The sequence below is a fragment of the Rhinolophus sinicus genome, chromosome 12 (assembly GCF_057876585.1).
Source record: "Rhinolophus sinicus isolate RSI-liver-muscle chromosome 12, RSI-T2T, whole genome shotgun sequence".
Taxonomy (NCBI): domain Eukaryota; kingdom Metazoa; phylum Chordata; class Mammalia; order Chiroptera; family Rhinolophidae; genus Rhinolophus; species Rhinolophus sinicus.
Genome location: NC_142512.1, coordinates 48,356,818 through 48,374,578, shown reverse-complemented (window position 1 = coordinate 48,374,578; position 17,761 = coordinate 48,356,818). Strand labels below are relative to the sequence as shown.

At 38.4% G+C, this 17,761-nt stretch overlaps 1 protein-coding gene across 2 annotated transcripts in view; it reads right to left on the bottom strand.

Moving 5' to 3' along the window:
- MAP2K6 (mitogen-activated protein kinase kinase 6) overlaps positions 1-7,068 on the bottom strand; it is a 110,782-nt gene extending 103,714 nt beyond the window's left edge. For both annotated transcript variants that reach the window (XM_074320883.2, XM_019732990.3), the window contains exon 1: positions 6,766-7,068. In XM_074320883.2, coding sequence (XP_074176984.1) covers positions 6,766-6,781 — 16 coding nt within the window. In that variant the 5' untranslated portion in view covers positions 6,782-7,068. The remainder of the gene's footprint in view (positions 1-6,765) is intronic.
- Between the last annotated feature and the right edge of the window lie 10,693 nt (positions 7,069-17,761).

Here is a 17,761-nt window from a genome sequence, read left to right as displayed (position 1 = left end):
AGTTAGCCAAGGATCATACAAATTTGAAATCTGTTTAGAGGGCATCGGTAGGAGATATGACTCCTCCAGCCATCTAAAGTTGCTTTTTATGCTATCCTTGCAATTTTCAAATAAAGCAAACATATAATGGGAATATTAACACAAACAAAAAAGCACAGGAAGAAAACTGCATTGTAATTTAGTGACCCCAAAACTTTTATGAAATGTCAGGGGGGAAAGTGATAGAGATCCCTACTGATAAAAAACACTTTCATCGTCATTTATTGAGCACCTATTATGTATAAGCATGTTGCTAAAAGAGGTGGAGATGCAAAGATATAAAAGAAGAAATGTTAGCTACCCAGCTGGGTCTTTCAGAGGTTGTCCAAAAAAGGCAAATAACAATTAACGATGGTTAAAACTTGCAGCTATCTAGTGTAGGCAATGGGAATTACAATGAAAGCATTTGCAAAATATCCTTTTGCAGAAAACTGGTAAGAAGCCCCACCACCATGATGCATATATCACCATTTATTGGGCACAGAAAAAGAACCCCTACTGATTGGACCATCAGCCGCCACCTCCCCCCTTGCCAGTCTGCTTCTCACAAAAACAAACAAAACCAAAAAAAATGTGGAATATACTAAAGATTATGAAGGAAAAAAATGCTTTGTAAATATGGATTACTAGTAGTGTTTGTGTATGGTTTAGTGAAAAGAATTTAGGGACAGAGAATCAAGAGATGTAAATTCTACCCTCTGGCTATGTCTTCAGGCAAAGCACTTACTTCCAAGGCTTCAGTTTGCTCTTCTGTTAAGAGATGATTGGACTATAAAACTCCTTTCATGGCTTTAAATTCTATCACTTATCCCCGGATGCAGAAATAGGCACATTTACTAAGGAAGGCTATGTTAAGAATATGTTAAGTGTGGCTGACTTATTTAATTTGTGAGGTCATCAAAGTAGATTTTAGCCTTAATTCTTGTAAGAAATCTAGTCAACTAAAGTGAACCACCTTTTATGATTAGACATTGCACATGAAGCTGAAAAAAAAAGAACTATTCTGCAACAATGCACATAATACAACCATGTGCTATGTAAGAATTGTTTACGAAACAGAGAAAAACTACTTTTGCCTGTAGAGATAACTAAAAATGCAGAAATGTCCAGAAGTAAGTTATTTCCCAAACTGGAATTTTAATCAGATCATTACATTTTTCTTATTATTTTCATACGGGTCTGGATAGCTATAGACAATATAACAAAATGAGTTTATAAAATATGTGATGTTTACTAAAGATATTTTAGTTAAAATTAAAATTCACCAGTGAATTAAATTGTTTAGATGCATGGAACCCAATTTCCAACCCATGATTACTTAAGCTTCGCAATTTTGGAATGTTCTGGCCTAACTTTGAAAATAATTTGATCCCCAAATTAAAAATTTAAAGATACATTTTATGAGAAAACTCAAATACGTGAAACACAAATGTCAAAAAAAAAGGGAAAAATTCAACTTCTTTATTACTAAAAATGCAAAGAAGTGTAAAGTATTAATAACTTTTATTGAATTGATAGAGATTTTTTTCAAATTATTCTACTCAGGATGAAGGAAAGCAGGCATAACTTTTCTGGAGAGCAATTCATTTGACAATATTTACCATGATGCTTAAAAGGAAAGACTGGGTGCTTCCAAACTTTATTGGTGGGATGAATTAGTGTTAGCTCTCTAGAAGGCAATTTGGCAATATATCCATGCATGCCCTTTGACCTAACACTTCCACTTATAGGAGTTCATCCTAAAGAGATAATAGGGCAAATGTGCAAAGAAGTATGTCCAAGGTGTTCCTTGCAGTTTTCTTTAAAAAGAAATATACTGAAACTACGTGGAAGTCCAATTGAAGATTGAAAACGGCTACATTCTTACATTGTAAATTAATTTGTTGGAAAGAATGACGTAACTACATGTGTATGAATATAGAAAGATGTCCAAGACGTATGGTAGAGTATAAAGTAAGTTACAAATATCATATATACTGTGTAAAATAGCACGCATAAATAATAGCATGCATACCTATGTATATATGTATGTATATACAAATACAAAAAGATAGTCACCAAAAAATTAACAGTAATTAGCTCTGGGTGGTATAACTTTGAGTGATTCTTATTTTCTTATTATAAATTTCTCTTTGGTTTGAATTTACTCTCAGTGAGTATATATCATTTTACAATAATTTTAAAAAGCTATTTGTAAAAGGTAGAGAAGAAAATGGAGAGTGGGGAAGAATTGGTTATCTATAGTGATACTAAGGCCACAGTATACGTAATAACCTATGAACTGGGATGATCATCATAGCAATACTCATAATATTGAAAGTTAATAGCACCCCCATGTTTATTGCATTATTTACAACAGCCAAGATGTGGAAATAACCTAAGTGTCCATCAACAGATGAATGGATAAAAAAATGTGATCTATATATGTGTGTATATATGTATACATATACACACACACATATACATATATATAATGGAATATTATACAGCCATAAAAAATAAGGAAATCTTGCTATCTGCAACAACATGGATGGATCTAGAGGGTACTGTGCTGAGTGGAGTAAGTCAGACAGAGAAAGACAAATACCACATGATTTCACTGATATGTGGAATCTAAAAAACAAAAAGCTAAAAAACATTCTCACAGATACACAGAACAGAAAGGAGGGGGCAAAATGAGTGAAAGTGGTCAAAAGCTACAAACTTCTAGTTATAAAATAAGTCACAGGGAGGTAACGTACAACATGGTGACTATAGTTAATAATATTGTATTTAATATTTGAAAGTTGCTAAGAGAGTATATCTTCAAAGTTAAAAGAAAACAAATTCTGGAACTATGTATGGTCATGGATGTTAACTAGACTTGTGATCATTTCCAAATATATACAAATATCAAATCATGTAGTATACCTTGAAATTAATATAATTTTGTATAATAATTATACCTGAATAAAAAAGCTAATAATCATTAGGTTCTATTTAAATAAATACAATAGAATTGGATACTATGAATGTTGAAATAGATTAACGTGGAAATATTTTACAGTGTATTAGTAAGTGAAACTAAAGATAACTAAATAAATGTTAGTTTTATACACATTTTGGGTTTATTCACATATCTATCTATCTATCTATCTATCTATCTATCTATCTATCTATCTATACACACACACAGAATAGAAAAAAAGTCCAAACAGATATATGCTAAAATGTACACTGTGGTAACTAGTGATTTTTATTTTCTTTGTTCCTTTTCTATATTTTCAAATTTTTCTATAATGAACAAGTATTATTTATATACTAGTTTTATTTTAAGTTTTAAAAATATTCCTTATAGATCTTTCAGATTTTAAAATACTAAAAAGTTGTTTAAAAAATACTAATCTGTGAAAAACAAAGGGATGAGAATCTCAACCATTTCCTCCAGCATTAAATTTACCGCAAAGAGACCCCCTGAAAGCCCCTGCAGCTGACATGCAGCCTACTTGTCAAGTGCTGAATGCCACATAATACAAAAGCAGCTCGGGGAAACCCAAGGTACCTATTCTGATTTTGTGTCCTGAGATGTACGAGGTTATAAAACGTAACTGGCTCAGATTACAGGCTAAGCGTGACAAGTCCGCCTGGTACAACCTAACAAAGGAATTTGCACAGAATGAGAAATTGACACATCTCATTTCCCAGGGTGGAATTAATCACAAAGCAAAGATCCCATAGTAGGGTTAAGCCCTTGTCTATCACTTTCCTACAATATTCTGAATTATGCCTTACCCACATTTCTCACGACATGACTGGCCTATTGCTATATTTTTAAAGGAGCATTTTTAAATTTTTAAATTGTTTTTAAAGGGGAACATGTAACATTTACTATCTTAAACTAAGGTATTAGTAATTTTTGGAAGGTGAATAGAGATAGACCTGAGAAAGAGTGCATTTTAACAAGATCAAACTTTTTGTATCTTTTCAGGTGAACTGGGAGATGCCAAACCTCCCTACCTCACTACCCTCCTTCCTCCCTCACTTCCTCCCTCCCTCCCTCCAATCATTAGGGCTGATAACAATAGCTTTTCTCTCCCGGGTAATGTAGATGACACATTTTTCCTGTAGCCTGTCTTCCTGTAAAGTGCAGGAATGGGTGCCCTTCCTGTTAACTTACATTTCAGATTTCCTCAAAAGGCATTCTACCACTTTAATATTTGAAAAATGTCAGTTCAACCCCAGACAGCTAATATAAACAAGCTGGAAAGCATACCACCTAAAGTTACAACAGTGGAAAACAAAATTTCTTTTTAAGAAATTCTTTCTCGGAATCTCACTGTTGGTAAGGCTGGAAAGAAGTAACCCAGTCCTTCCAGCTCCCAGGGAGTCTGTAATTCTTTTGCCTCTGCTGTGCCTTAAATTAGAGGTCTGTAAAACCGAATTATAGTGATCTAGAAAGTTCGTAAAGGTCCATGAATTGAACATGTTGTTAAATTCTTCAGTGCTATGAGGTTGTAGCCACCTTTCACTTTCCTTCCCATTTCATTTGGTTATATTATGACAAAGAAGTTGGGTACTGCAAAAAGTGTCTTGGCCATTTGAGAATACCCTAACTGAATTAGGCCACTTCCACATTGAAAGTCCAGGCCAAGGCTCCCATGTTATTTCTGAAATGATCACCTACTTCTAGCCATAATTTTCCTTTTGGACAGAAACCTCCACCTTTGGAATGGGACCCAATTAAGAAAACTACCTGGATAAATGGAAAATGATTTGGAGAATGCCAGTACCTGATCTATTATGGGCATACCCATAATAGAAGAGTATCATGCTAGTAACTCTTAGTTTCCCAACTCAAAAACTGGCTCTACTAGGAGGGAGCTGCCCCCAAAATGCAAATAGGAACCTGATTTAGTTTAGACCCTAAGGTCCAAAGATAAACTCACTATACCACCACCTTCCTCATGAAACCTTCCTGACTCTCCCAGGGAGAAGATCATTTTTATCTCTAAACTCCAACCTCGCCATTTCTCTTCACTATCTATGCAATTATCTTATATTATAATGACTTGCTTTCTTTCAGCCATGCATGGTCTTTCATGAACCACAGGGTAAGTTCTTTGAAGGAAACGATTGCATTTTAAATATTTTTGTATGCCCCCAAATCCTGTCCAGTGTGTGTGTATATTTCTACATATGTTAAACTGAACGAATGCGTAAATATATACAAAATACAAAGTAACCAGGTGCCATCTCTTGCATACCTGAAAGCATGGAATGTCCCTTCCAAGCTGTTACTTGTCTGTTCATTTAGGAGATTGGACGTTCCCCCTCTACTCAGGAACCTGTAAACCTCATAATGCCAACTCCTAGGTTCTTGAGCACACTTAGCTTTTTAGATTTACGTTCCCCCTGCATGCTCAAAGAAAAGCAGAGCCCTACTTCGAACTCTTGAGAATACACATCACTTTATTCTTGGGCTATGAGGTATGATTCCCATCGGGTAGAATTAAAAAGTGGTGCAAACAACTCCAAAAAAAAGTGGCCGAAAGCTTATGAGAGACATTTTAACCTCCCCAGGTCACACTTACACTGCCTACTTGCTTAGGTTGTGCCCCAGTAACCTAACTCACCCAGTGCTTCACTCACCTCTTTAACCCACACATTTCTCACATGGCAAGTGCTTTGTCTCTGGTAAAGGATTTGTTCTGAAACAAGTGCCTTAGGGTCCTAGAACACCTGACAGCACCTCCCCAGCTCTCTGATGCCATGTCAGAAATTTTATTTTAATCCCTCCCCCAGCATGACATTAAGCCTGCAAAATACAACGGTGTAAAAAACATTTTTTTAAGAAGAAAAAAAACCATAAGGAAAACAACCATAACCCTGAACTTCTGACCTATTATATTATCGCTGACTAAATATATGCAATTACACCCTTAAAAGATTTCATTATGGTTGTTAATGAAACAGGACAGTCCCCCCACCTTAGTGGAATGCTTAAAAGGATAGTTTTTCTTCCGAGATCCCCCCACCCAGAAGCAACACATCTCCCAAATGAGAAGACAGAAAAGATCAGTGTCCTTCCTCATTGCTGCTTCTAAACACTGTGAGCCAATCAGCAATTAGTGTAAAGCGCAAAATCTCAGAAGGGACAGACTTCTCTACGTTTTTAACACATATTATTCACACTTCACCTTGACTTCCTTTCAAAATCAAAAGTTGCTTAATGTTCAAAGGGATATCAATGGAAATTTAGCTAAATACTGGCACAGCAACGGCGCATTCCCCAAGGAATATACGATTACATTAATTTCCTACTAGTTTAACTCAAGTTTTACCTTTCATCTTCACCCACAGACTTCTGAAAAGTTTGTATTTCTGTTCCACATAAAATTACTTGTAATAGGCGTGCATACGAAAGAATTTTACAATTATATAAAGCATTGCACATTTAGCCGCTACCAACCTGCTCTATCTCTCCTGACTGTGCAAAAGGCAAAAAGAGCCCAGTAATCCTAGCAGAAGAATGCAAATAACGTCAATGCACAGCTGAACTGCAAGCCCTGCCTTACAGGAACTCTCTGTGTCTGCAAAAAAAAGACACATACTAAACAGGAAATGCAACTGAGCTGTGGAAAACCTCAAACTTAAAAATGCAATCGCTAGGCGAAAATTGCATCCATGCATTCATAAATGCATGCACAACCCTTTGCATTTTTGCAAGTAATGCAAATTGGATCTTACCTTTCGACTGAGACATTTTCCCCTTTCCTTTGATGGGGGAGGGGAGCACAAAAGACTTTGCCTTGCTTCTCTTCTGTAGCTAGTTTTGCAACAAAGATGCAAGCTGCAGGCGTGCAATCTTCATGCAAGTGGAGTTTCTCTTGACCGATCCAGCAGATGGACTTTCAGGGAATCAAGGTGGAAATGCACACCTTGCAAAACAGACTGGAAAGTGATTTGTTTCCCCCAGTTGCAACGTTAGGGAAGGCTGTGCTGCAGCTACATGATGGGCCAGGGCTGGCAGCTAAAAGCTCCAAACTTGGAACTGAGTATCTTGTGCGCAGACGTCCTTCCTGCTAAGCGCGGAGGCCACTGGGTAATGTAGTTCCGGAGCAGAGTCCGCCGGGCTCTGATTTAAGGAAACGTGGTTGCGCGGATCGCTGAGTGAGATAACCGGGTGCGACGTAGGTTGCCCCCGATGAATCAGATACGCACTCTAGTAAGTGGTGGGCGAAAAACGGTGAAGGCCAAGACGAAAGGGCCTTTTTGTTATCGAAATGCCCCTGAAACAACAGCTAAAGAACAACAGTAGGCTAAAAAGCTTTGGCTTAATCAGTAGTAGGTCCTTTTGGGTGTTTTCGTGTTTGCAGGCAGCACCTGTTGTACTGTCACTGCCTGTAGATGTTTTACGCTCCCACCTCCATTTTTAAAATCATTTTTCTCTCATGGAGAATTTGTTGGTGACGTGACTGGCTAGAGGTAAGGTTACCTTTGCAACTGCAGTGAAGATACAAAGTTTTATTTAGTAAGAATGATCTAGGTCGGTTATTTTAAAGGAATCAAAAATTCAGTAGTGGGTGGGTGGGGAGTGGGTGTGGGAAGTTCTCGTTTCTTGAAGAGTTAGAGAGGCAGTTCTGCTTTTTATGTATAAAAGCTAACTTTATCAAAGTTAAAATATTTAGATGCTTTTTCTCACCTAGGGGGTGGAAAGTCCCTGGCCTAAGGGAGAAAAGGAGTGGTAATCTTAAATTTACAAAGTCAAATATCATGAAATTCTTTTAACAAAATTAACAGACATTTCTTGAGCTAAGATGTGCCCGGCACCTTTCTAGGGCCTGGGGTGGTCCATTTGTCACTGTTGCTGATGGCTCAGGGATGGGTGGCATCATGGTGAAGGAGAAAGTCACCGGAAGCCAGAGAGGCCTAGAACATTCCATGCAAGGAATGGAGAGGAGTGAGGGGGCCTGGGGTGAAAGGAGCTCAGACTTGTACTTCACTGAGTAAGACCAGACTCAGAAAGGTGTTTTTCAAGGAAGAGAGGGAGGAATGGAGGATGTCAGGCTTCTGAGGTAGGAGCCAAGCACAGTGGAGGAATGAGGACAGCCTACTCAGGGATCACAAAGGATATCGTGTTGCCTGGTGTAACAGTGGTGAGGGTGGGTGCACTTTACAGGTGAAGACTCTAACAAGGCCTAAAAGGCAGGCCAGTGGTTTGGACTTTATTCCCCAGGTATCTGAGAGGTGGTGAAAGGGTTTTTGAGAAGGGTGTAACTTAAAGCATTGTTTTAAGAAGGTACATTTGCCCTCAGTGGTCAAGGTGGTTTAAAACTGGGAGAGGTGAGAGATAGGTCAGGTGAGTAGTGAACCACCAAAAGAGTCACTTTGAAAGAAGATCCAGCTGGATTTGATGATGCTAATGAGAACGATTGGAATTTTATGAAGAATTCTAGGAAGCCAGGGCCTTCTGTGTAAGGATGAATCAGAGGGAAGAAGGCCACCATGTTTCAGCTACAAATCAGCAAATCAATTCTTAAAGCAAACATGCGACAGGTCATGGAACTAACATTAATTTGCTTAAGTTGAGCCCCTCTGCTGACATTGAGCATTAATCAGTGTCACCTCATGTGCATGTCAGCTCCTGCTCCTAAGACGAAGGCGTTTCTGTCCTCTGGGCACAGACGCAGGGATCAGCTCACTTCTTCCACTGTCTTTCTGGGCAAATCCATGTTCTCTGCATCCCTTCCTCACTTTCTTGCACACACTCTCAGCACTTCATTGAACCAGCATTTTTTTTTTTTTTTTTAAAGTATAATTGAACCAGGCAGCATGTGGGTGTGGAGATCCATTTCAGTGCATCTAACTCACTTTTGCAAACATTGATGGGGGCCCCTGCTAGGTGCCAGGCTCTAGGATAACTGCTGGAGCCATGTAGCCGCCCTTAGCCCAGGTAGGGCCTGAACAACCGCCTAGAGCTCACTGCAGTTTGCATTTTACGAGTATGTGGTCAGCAGCATTGCTCTGAAATTGCCCCAGACTCCCTTATCTGTGAAAGAGTTCTAATCAAAACTTGCCCAATGCATTTTGCTACTGTTGTTGGTGCTTGTACATTCTCTGCACAGGCATGCACAGTTCACTGCTGGTAAATGGATTGTGTTCTGGAAATCCGTCTGTCGTTCATATTCCCATAGGAACAGCGACACGTTTAACAGCCACTGCACAAATAGACTCACAATCCTATGCAATATATTACCTGAACCCTAAGTTTAAAAATAGCAAACTTTATCATTTTTCTTTCTGGGAAGAAATGTTTTACAAATGTCTATAGGGACTCAACCCCTCTGAAGTCTTTGATTCCAGGAGAAAAAGGTTTTCTTCTTGCCTTGGTGGTAAAAAGTTTCCTCGGCCCACATCCCTGGGCAGATGGAGGGACTGTCCCTCTGTATAGTCGTGGGTCTTTCTTCTTCTTGCCAGTTTGTGGCAATGCTCCTAGGAGGAGAATGCCTCTCATGATGGCATTTGCAAGAGTGAAACCTGGCATTATTGTTCTTTGACTGGACAGTACATCAGGTGTTTTATCTTGAGATAACCTGTGTGCCTACTTCGAATCCCCCACATTTGTCATTTTCTGGACTTCAGATCTTTCTAAAATGCAAGTTTGATGCACTTTCCCTCAGTTTCTAATTATTTTCAAGATCTATTCCAGACTCCTTAGCGTGGTATGATTGGTTCCTCGAGACCTGGCCTCTGCTTCTCTCCAGAGTCACTTGGCGCCCTGTGTTGATGCTACAGCCAGAAGCCAGGTTTTCTCCCTTCTTGCTTTTAGATACACTGCTCCCTGTGCCTGAAAGGCCTTTTCCTCTCTCTGTCTAGCTCATTTTGATGTGTCCATGAAGATACTGGTTAGCTGTCACTTTCTTTCATCCACCTTGTATGGATGCATCACCCTAAGACCACCCTCAGTGTGAAGGATTCCCTACTTCTGTAGCACCTTGCGCACACGTCTCCTAATGCTCCTCAGAAGGCTGATGGGCGTTCATTTATGTTTTGTCTCCCCCAGAAGACTGAACTACTGGACATCAGAGACTTACCTCTGCATTCCTAGTGCCCAGTATCTGGCATAGAATAGGCACTCAAATGCATGCTGAAATAAAGACTGGAGTAGATGAGGAGAGGACCTATGACCACAGATTCCAACAACGGAGTAAACACCTGCTGGGTGTTTACTAGATTCCAGCAGTGGAGTAAACACCTGCCGGGGAATCTAGAGCATCTGAGGAAGGCCCTGTGCTGTCAGGTTAGAGATATGAGATTCTCGGAAAGGTACCCTTAGGTGAAGTCAGTCTGGCTCTGAAGGAATTATTCTAGAGATGTACGTGGGGTGGGAAAGGAAGTGGGGCTAGGGCATCAAAGCCAGGAGCGATTTTTGCCCCCCAGTGGACATTTGACAATATCTAGAGACATTTTTGGTTGTCACAACAATGAAGAGGGTGGGGTGGTGATTTTAGCATCTAGTAGGTAGAGATCAGGGATGCAGGTAATCAGGAAGCCCCCACAACAAAGAATTACCTGGTCCAGTGTCAACAGTGCTGAGCTTGAGAAACCCTGCTGCGTAGTCACACCAAGAGAAGTTACTGATGCTCTATTTTTTAATTTAAAGCTAATGAGATTTGGTAAGACGTAACTTTTGATGTGAGAAAGACACTAGAATCTAGAAGCTAGTGTTCTTCTCCTCGCTGTAGAAAATATTAGCGGTGTCTCCTAGGGCAAGTCACTTCAGTTTTCTGGATCTCTTTTTGTCCCAGGAAAATAAGGACGGTCAGACTAAGGTCCCCTTCCAGTTCTAATATTCCACACCTCTAAGCCCAGCCCATATGTCTGATTAAAACCACCAATGATTTAAAGAAAGGAAAAGAGTTGTGATCACTCGTTCTATTTTTTACATTGGCGATACAGCTTTCTGTTCAGGAATTAGAAAGGTTCCTGATCGCCTATTCTGGCAAAACAGCCCATGATCATCATAATAATACCGTTTAAGAGATGAGACAAGAAATACTCATATTACTGTTTGAAATATTGCCTCCCAGGTATCTGCACGTTTACGTTTTCCAACAGTGTCTACTAGATGTCAGCAACATGGGAAAGAAGGCGCCAAAGGTAAAGCTAAGAGTTCAAGTCTGAATATCTACTTTTCTCGATTCTAGAAAATCACGGTTTAAATAGTTATGTTATATTGTACTGTGTTATATTGGGGACAAGCATTATAGTGGGGGATTGGTTTAAAGGACTGGATGATGAGTTGGAATTGTACGATATATTTAGGTACAAATTTTCATTTTACTGAATCAACATACGTCACGATGAATTAAGATTGTTGGCAGAATTTTAGAAGTCCCAAAATAGGTTCAACTTAGCTTCTAGTACCCTCCCCAATATGGCCCTACTTATAACTATAACTGTTCAGCCCCGTCTCTCACTCATCTACTCTAAGTTTCCTTCATTTAAGCAGTCTGCTCAAAACGGGGTTGTCTTACCTGAGACGTGAATTTGCATGTCACCAGTTCTGTATGTTAACTCATGCTATTCTATGGATTACATTCTCATTGAATAAAAAATGTGTAATGTGAATGTTCAGTTTCTTAGCAATTAAGGAGCCATGTAGAGCGCCAGTGTGAGGCTGTTTCAACCTTGCCCCCAAACCATATTGCATCTCAGCCAGATATATTAGCATGAAATGACTGGCAAAAGATGTAGGGTCTAGGAAAGTAAGAACAGAATTTTTCCAGCCTAGCATTAACCCTGAATGGTGTTTGGGTATCATCTGTGTGATGTGTTAAAGCACTGGCAAGTAGTGAACTGCTTTGAATCAATACGTATATATTTTTCCTCCTCCTTCCGCCCTAACTCAATCTCCTTTTCACGTACATATATTATATACGTGTATACATACGCACCGTATATGCATGTGTATATGTGTGCACATATTTCTTTTCTCATCCAGCCCTCATTCATTTTCTTCCATGGTCCTGCCCCATCTGGCTTCTGGAAGTCTGAAGAAGTCAGGGCTCTACAGAAAGCCAAATAAACAGTTATGCTTCTATGTGAAGTTCAATTTACACTTAAATTTGGACCTCCTTTGTAACAGTCCTAATTAATTCCGTATTTAATTAACTAATGACTTTTACTATACAGGGTGATTCAAAAAGAATTGCACCTTGGCCACCCAGATCCCCAAATATCTCATTTTGTCACTTCTTCCAGAGGAAATACCTCCAGAACCTTGTGTGTGTACAGCACCTTCATTTTCAGTCTTAAAAAAATGAAGTTTGTCATGGCTGCCGTTTCAGTTGTCCAAGGTGATGTATTACAGAGAGGTCAAGGATGATTGATGTATGCCCTAGTGACATGAGAAGTACATATTAAACATTTATTAAGTAACATAGAGAGCTGGGAGAATTTCTTTATAATGGGGGTTGTCAAATTATGGCCCATGCTCCAAATTCATCGTGCCTGCGGTTTTTGTTAACAAAGTCTCACTGGAACACAGCTATGCCCATTCACTTATTTATCATCTGTGGCTGCTTTTGAACTACAAGAGAGTTGACTATTGTGACAGAGACTGGCCCACAAAGCCTAAACTTTTTACTATCTGGCCCTTTACAGAGTAAGTGTCCACACCCTGCTTTACAGGTTGATCTTGACTACATATTCCTATAAACCCCTACAATCCTGTAATCAGTTACTGGATCAGTTACTGCAATGACTTCCAGAGGTGGTCACTTCTTTTGGAATCAGCCTATAGTTGAACTGTTTCTAATACAAATGTCTTAACTCCACAGTTACACTGTAAAATCCTTGAGAATACTCTTGAATACCTTGGAGATTCCATATAGCACAGCAGGGCCATACATAGCAAGCTTGTTATAAATATTTCTTCATGATTGATTAAATGGAGCCTTTATTATAAGAATCACGAACCTTGTAGCATAAGAAAAAATTAGCTCTCAGTTTTCCTTAAGTACCCCTGACTTTCCATCTATTTTACTTTTCTTACATATTTCAGGATGTTCAAGTCCTAGTATGTTTCAGTACTAGGTCTAGAGAAGGACTGAGAAAAATCAAAACATAAAATACAGACAGTGCCAGCTATGAAACATAAATCTCACGAGTCTTTTTATCCCAAGGGCCAAAAGAAAGGAGAAGAGGGAAGCACCCAGTTTATTATGTCCCATTTAAAAATAGACTTTTATTAGGCCGGCCTGGTGGTTCAGGTGGTTGGAGCGCCGTGCTCCTAACACCAGGATCGCGGGCTCCTAACACCAGGATCGCGGGATCAATTCCCACATGGGCCAGTGACACTGTTGCGCCCTCTACAGCTAAGATTGTGAACAACGGTTCTCCCTGGAGCTGGGCTGCTGTTGAGCAGCCAAAGGTCACAGCGGGCTGCTGTGCACTGCCAGCAGCAGCCAGTGGCCCGCTCAAGTGGCCGACTGGCGACCGGCAGTCGGGGAGCGCAAGGCTCATAATAATACCAGCATGGGCCAGGGAGTTGTGTCCTACACAACTAGACTGAGAAACAACGGCTTGAACTGGAGTGGTGGGGAGAGGTGGAAGAAGGGGGGAAAATAGACTTTTATTAAGACATACAGTTATGACAATTATGGTATCGGTTAAGAAAATGGACAAAGTATAATCCCTGGTCTGAAAAGCTTAAAATCCTGAAGGTAATATTAATAACATCTTTGTAATAGTTTAAGGTTTACAAGCTCTTTTCACATACACCATATCATTTTTATTCTTACAATGACGCTGTGGGATGGGTTGTCCCAACTTCCCAGTTTATCATCATCACCTCATGTTGTTTTACTTGGACAAGATGGAAAAACGTAATTGAAACCCATCTTGACTACAGATGCAAAAACTTGTCTTCTGATTCCTAGTTCCTACTTCAAGCTCTCCCATCTAGTCTTAAACTAGGTAACTTTGAATAAATGCCCTAGAATTGTGCCTTTTTTGGGCTAAGAGTAATCTGGTAACATTTTCCCTCATTTTATATTAGCTATTAATGGGACAACCTCAATTCAGGACTTATAAAGTACAAAATAAATCTGTATATTTCCTTCACACTCTGTACCTTAACCAATACACTGATATAAGACAAAGTGTTGTACCCTTCAAAGCCTCCTTGATCTGCTACATTGATATTAATGGATGGTTCCAGGCTTCAGTCACAAACGTGAATAATTCAGGTCATACTGACCTGCTACACTTTTTTAAAAAACTATAAAATATTCTGAGAAAGTTTTTGTTTTTATTTTATTTTATTTGGGGGTAGGAAAGGGGTACAGGACTTTATTGGGAAACAGTGTGAACTTCCAGGACTTTTTCCAAGTCAAGTTGTTGTCCTTTCAGTCTTAGTTGTGGAGAGTGCAGCTCAGCTCCAGGTCCCGGTGCCGTTGTTAGTTGCAGGGGGCGCAGCCCACCATCTCTTCCGAGAGTTGAAATGGAAACTCTGTGGTTGAGAGGACGCTTTCCAACCAACTGAGCCATCTGGCACTGGCCCATGTAGGAATCGAACTGGCAGCCTTTGGTATTAGGAGCACGGAACTCCTGCCTGAGCCACCGGGCCAGCCCCCCTGAGAAAGTTTTTAGATAGGTGATGCATGCAAGTTACAGAAAAAGTTTGGAAGTCCATGGAAAATTAAGGAACTATTCGAACTACAGATGTATTGAAATACAGGCAACATAATAAATTAACTTTTTCTTAAATTGTTCCACTTAGATCAGTGTCCAAAGGTAATGTTTTATTATTAACAGCAATGGCAGATAAGTAGAAAATGCTACTGATTTTCCATATTTACTCTCTTTTGAAATGAGTTAGACTAATAATTTCATTTGTGGGCCAAATTCATAAAAACAATGTATAAGTTTCAAATTAATATGTTGCATAACCAAATAGTATTTATAAGTATTACGTAGTTGCATGGTATTAGAAAGGAGCTATTTGAGAATATAATGAACATCTGATGGTATTTTATAGGTTGGGTTTCCTACAGTAAAGAGGTTTACGGTACAATAATATGAGTACATGCTCCATGCCTGTTCATGATTCTGTATCGTACAGTACAAGGAGTGAAACAGCAGAAATATGTTAGATTGTTCTCCACTGCCTCTGGAATTCTTTGGAAGTTGATTTTAGACTCCTTAACTTCCTGAAATTTAGATAGGAAATGGAGAAAACCTAAAAACCTGCATGTTTGCTAAAGACAACTTGAGATTTCCATTTTACAGGGACTTCTTTGTTTCTTGTTTTGTTTTTTTTTAAATCCAAATAAATATCAAAATGCATTTATTAATCATTTTTTAGGAAAATTGCCAAGTCAGGTGCTACTGTATGTATGTAAAGAAACGGTGTGGAGTATGGTAACACCATCTGGCGCTGTGAATAAATTTTGGATGCTTGGGAAAATTTCAAAGAAAAATGTGGAAAATTTTGTGTATAATTTTCTTAAATTTATTTCCATGAGATCCATGATTTAGGAAGCTTGTTTTTACAGGTTTTCAATAGACATTTGAATTTTCTTTTTAATACCCAGATAGTGCTTTATAAAAAAAACATAATTCTTGGCTCTTAATTTTTAATGACTCATTAATTTTGGTAAAATGGAGCTTCTAATAGTAGTTGTTTAAAATATACTAGGTAAAAAGTCTTTAAAGGATTTATGAGCTTCGTAATATTAATTCGTGCTCCATCTTAATGAGCTGGCAAACCAAAGTGCATCTCAGTTTAAAGTTCGGGCAACTGACGTACAGTATATGTTTGTGACTTTTTAGGTGGAATGAAGAAAGGAAGCAAAATACGATTATGACATCTAACTACCATGTTTCCCCCCAAATAAGACTGGGTCTTACTGTATCTACTAAGCGAGGATAAAAAAATTATAACGGTGTGAGCAAAAAGGCACCGCAGATATAAATACATTGTTCTATTTATTCCTGTATCTATAAATACGTGTTTCTTCGTTTTTCAACATTGGAAGAGTCAAGTTGATTGAGATTTTAATTTGGTAGTTGAGGGCACTATTTTGGTTTGCAAACTGGGAACACTCATTGTGACAATTTTAAGTGACCTAGTTCATATAATGTCGACTTAGGAGTAATAGCAAGGTGAAACTAAAATCATTACCAGCTATTCTCTGTTATATTTAAAATTAAGTACCAGAGAAACAAAGGTTTCTTGAAGATATGATTAAAACAAGGTTATACCTATGTAGATGCTACCAACATATTATTAATAATACACCTCCCAAGGCATACATAAAGCCTGTGTTCTATAAAGATGTTAATTATTTCATGTTCAAGTCTTTATATAACCAATAGTCATGGACTGTTTTTCAAGGGCAATGGTGACTCTAAAATATGGAATTTATTGGCCGATGGTGCTGTTCAATGCCATTCTATATAATATGTTTCATGTGTTCTGTTTCAAACCCATTTTTGGTAATTAATCAACAGATGTTACATGAAAAAATTGTTCTAAGGAATCTAGGTAGTTATTTTTTCTCAGCCATTCACATTTAATTTGGGAAGGGAATTTGAATAAGTAAATTAATATCTATCCTACCTGTCTTTAAAAGTTTATGTTAATAGAGGAATAAAATATAATGAATATTTCTTAAAGTCAAGTATTCTATTAGAAACAGTTTAGATTGAAAGAGGTCAAAAAATTCAGAATGATAGTATACCATATTACAAGCAAATATTTCATGAAAATGAGTGGATATGGTCAGCCAAAGATGAAAAATAAAAGGGAGTCAGAACATTTGGAGTATATTTGATATGCTTGTACCTTATACCTAAAACACTAAGTTAATGCACAAAAAAGAAAGTAATCAATGTTAAGTTAAAGAATTTCAGGTCTATTTCATGGAAAACGATTGCCCCACCTCACATGTATGTAAATAAGCTTCTCTGTTACCCTGTTTTCCCGAAATTAAGACCTAACCAGACCATCAGCTCTAATGTGTCTTTCAGAGCAAAAATTAATTTAAGACTCAGTCTTATATAAGACCAGGTATTCTATTCTGTTCTGTTCTATTCTGTTCTATTCTATAAGACCCACTTTTATATTATATTAAAATAAGACTGGGTCTATATTAATTTTGCTCCAAAAGACGCATTAGAGCTGATTGTCCGGCTAGGTCTTATTTTACGGGAAACACGGTATCTTAGCTCCATTTATAATCATCGTTTGCGTTCAACTGAACAGTTCATGATGGAGAACTTAAGACAGTTCAGCTGATGGAATACCATGTGTTATGATTTAGGCCATAAATATTGTGAAAAAATATGTGTAATAAAAATTAAGTGAAGGTGAATTTCAGTCCCCAATTTAGGTTTTGAAGACTTTGCTAGAGATAGTAAAGTGTCAAATGCCAAGAATATACCATTGGAAGATCCTATTTTCCTGTGCAATATCCCATGGAAGCAGATAAGTTGACAAAACTCTAGCACTTGTTTCCGTGACCAATTCCAGTTTCCATTATCTTCTTCTAGTTGTTCACAGGTGTTGACTATGCTGTATCTATGTAGGTCAGCCATCTCATGAGGGGATTAAAGCACCAGTTCTGGAGCCAGACTGCCTAGATTGGACTCCCAGCTTTTCTAACGACTAGTTCTGTGACGGGCAAAATGGATCACTTCTCTATTGCCTCTGTTTCCTATCTCTATAAAGGTGATG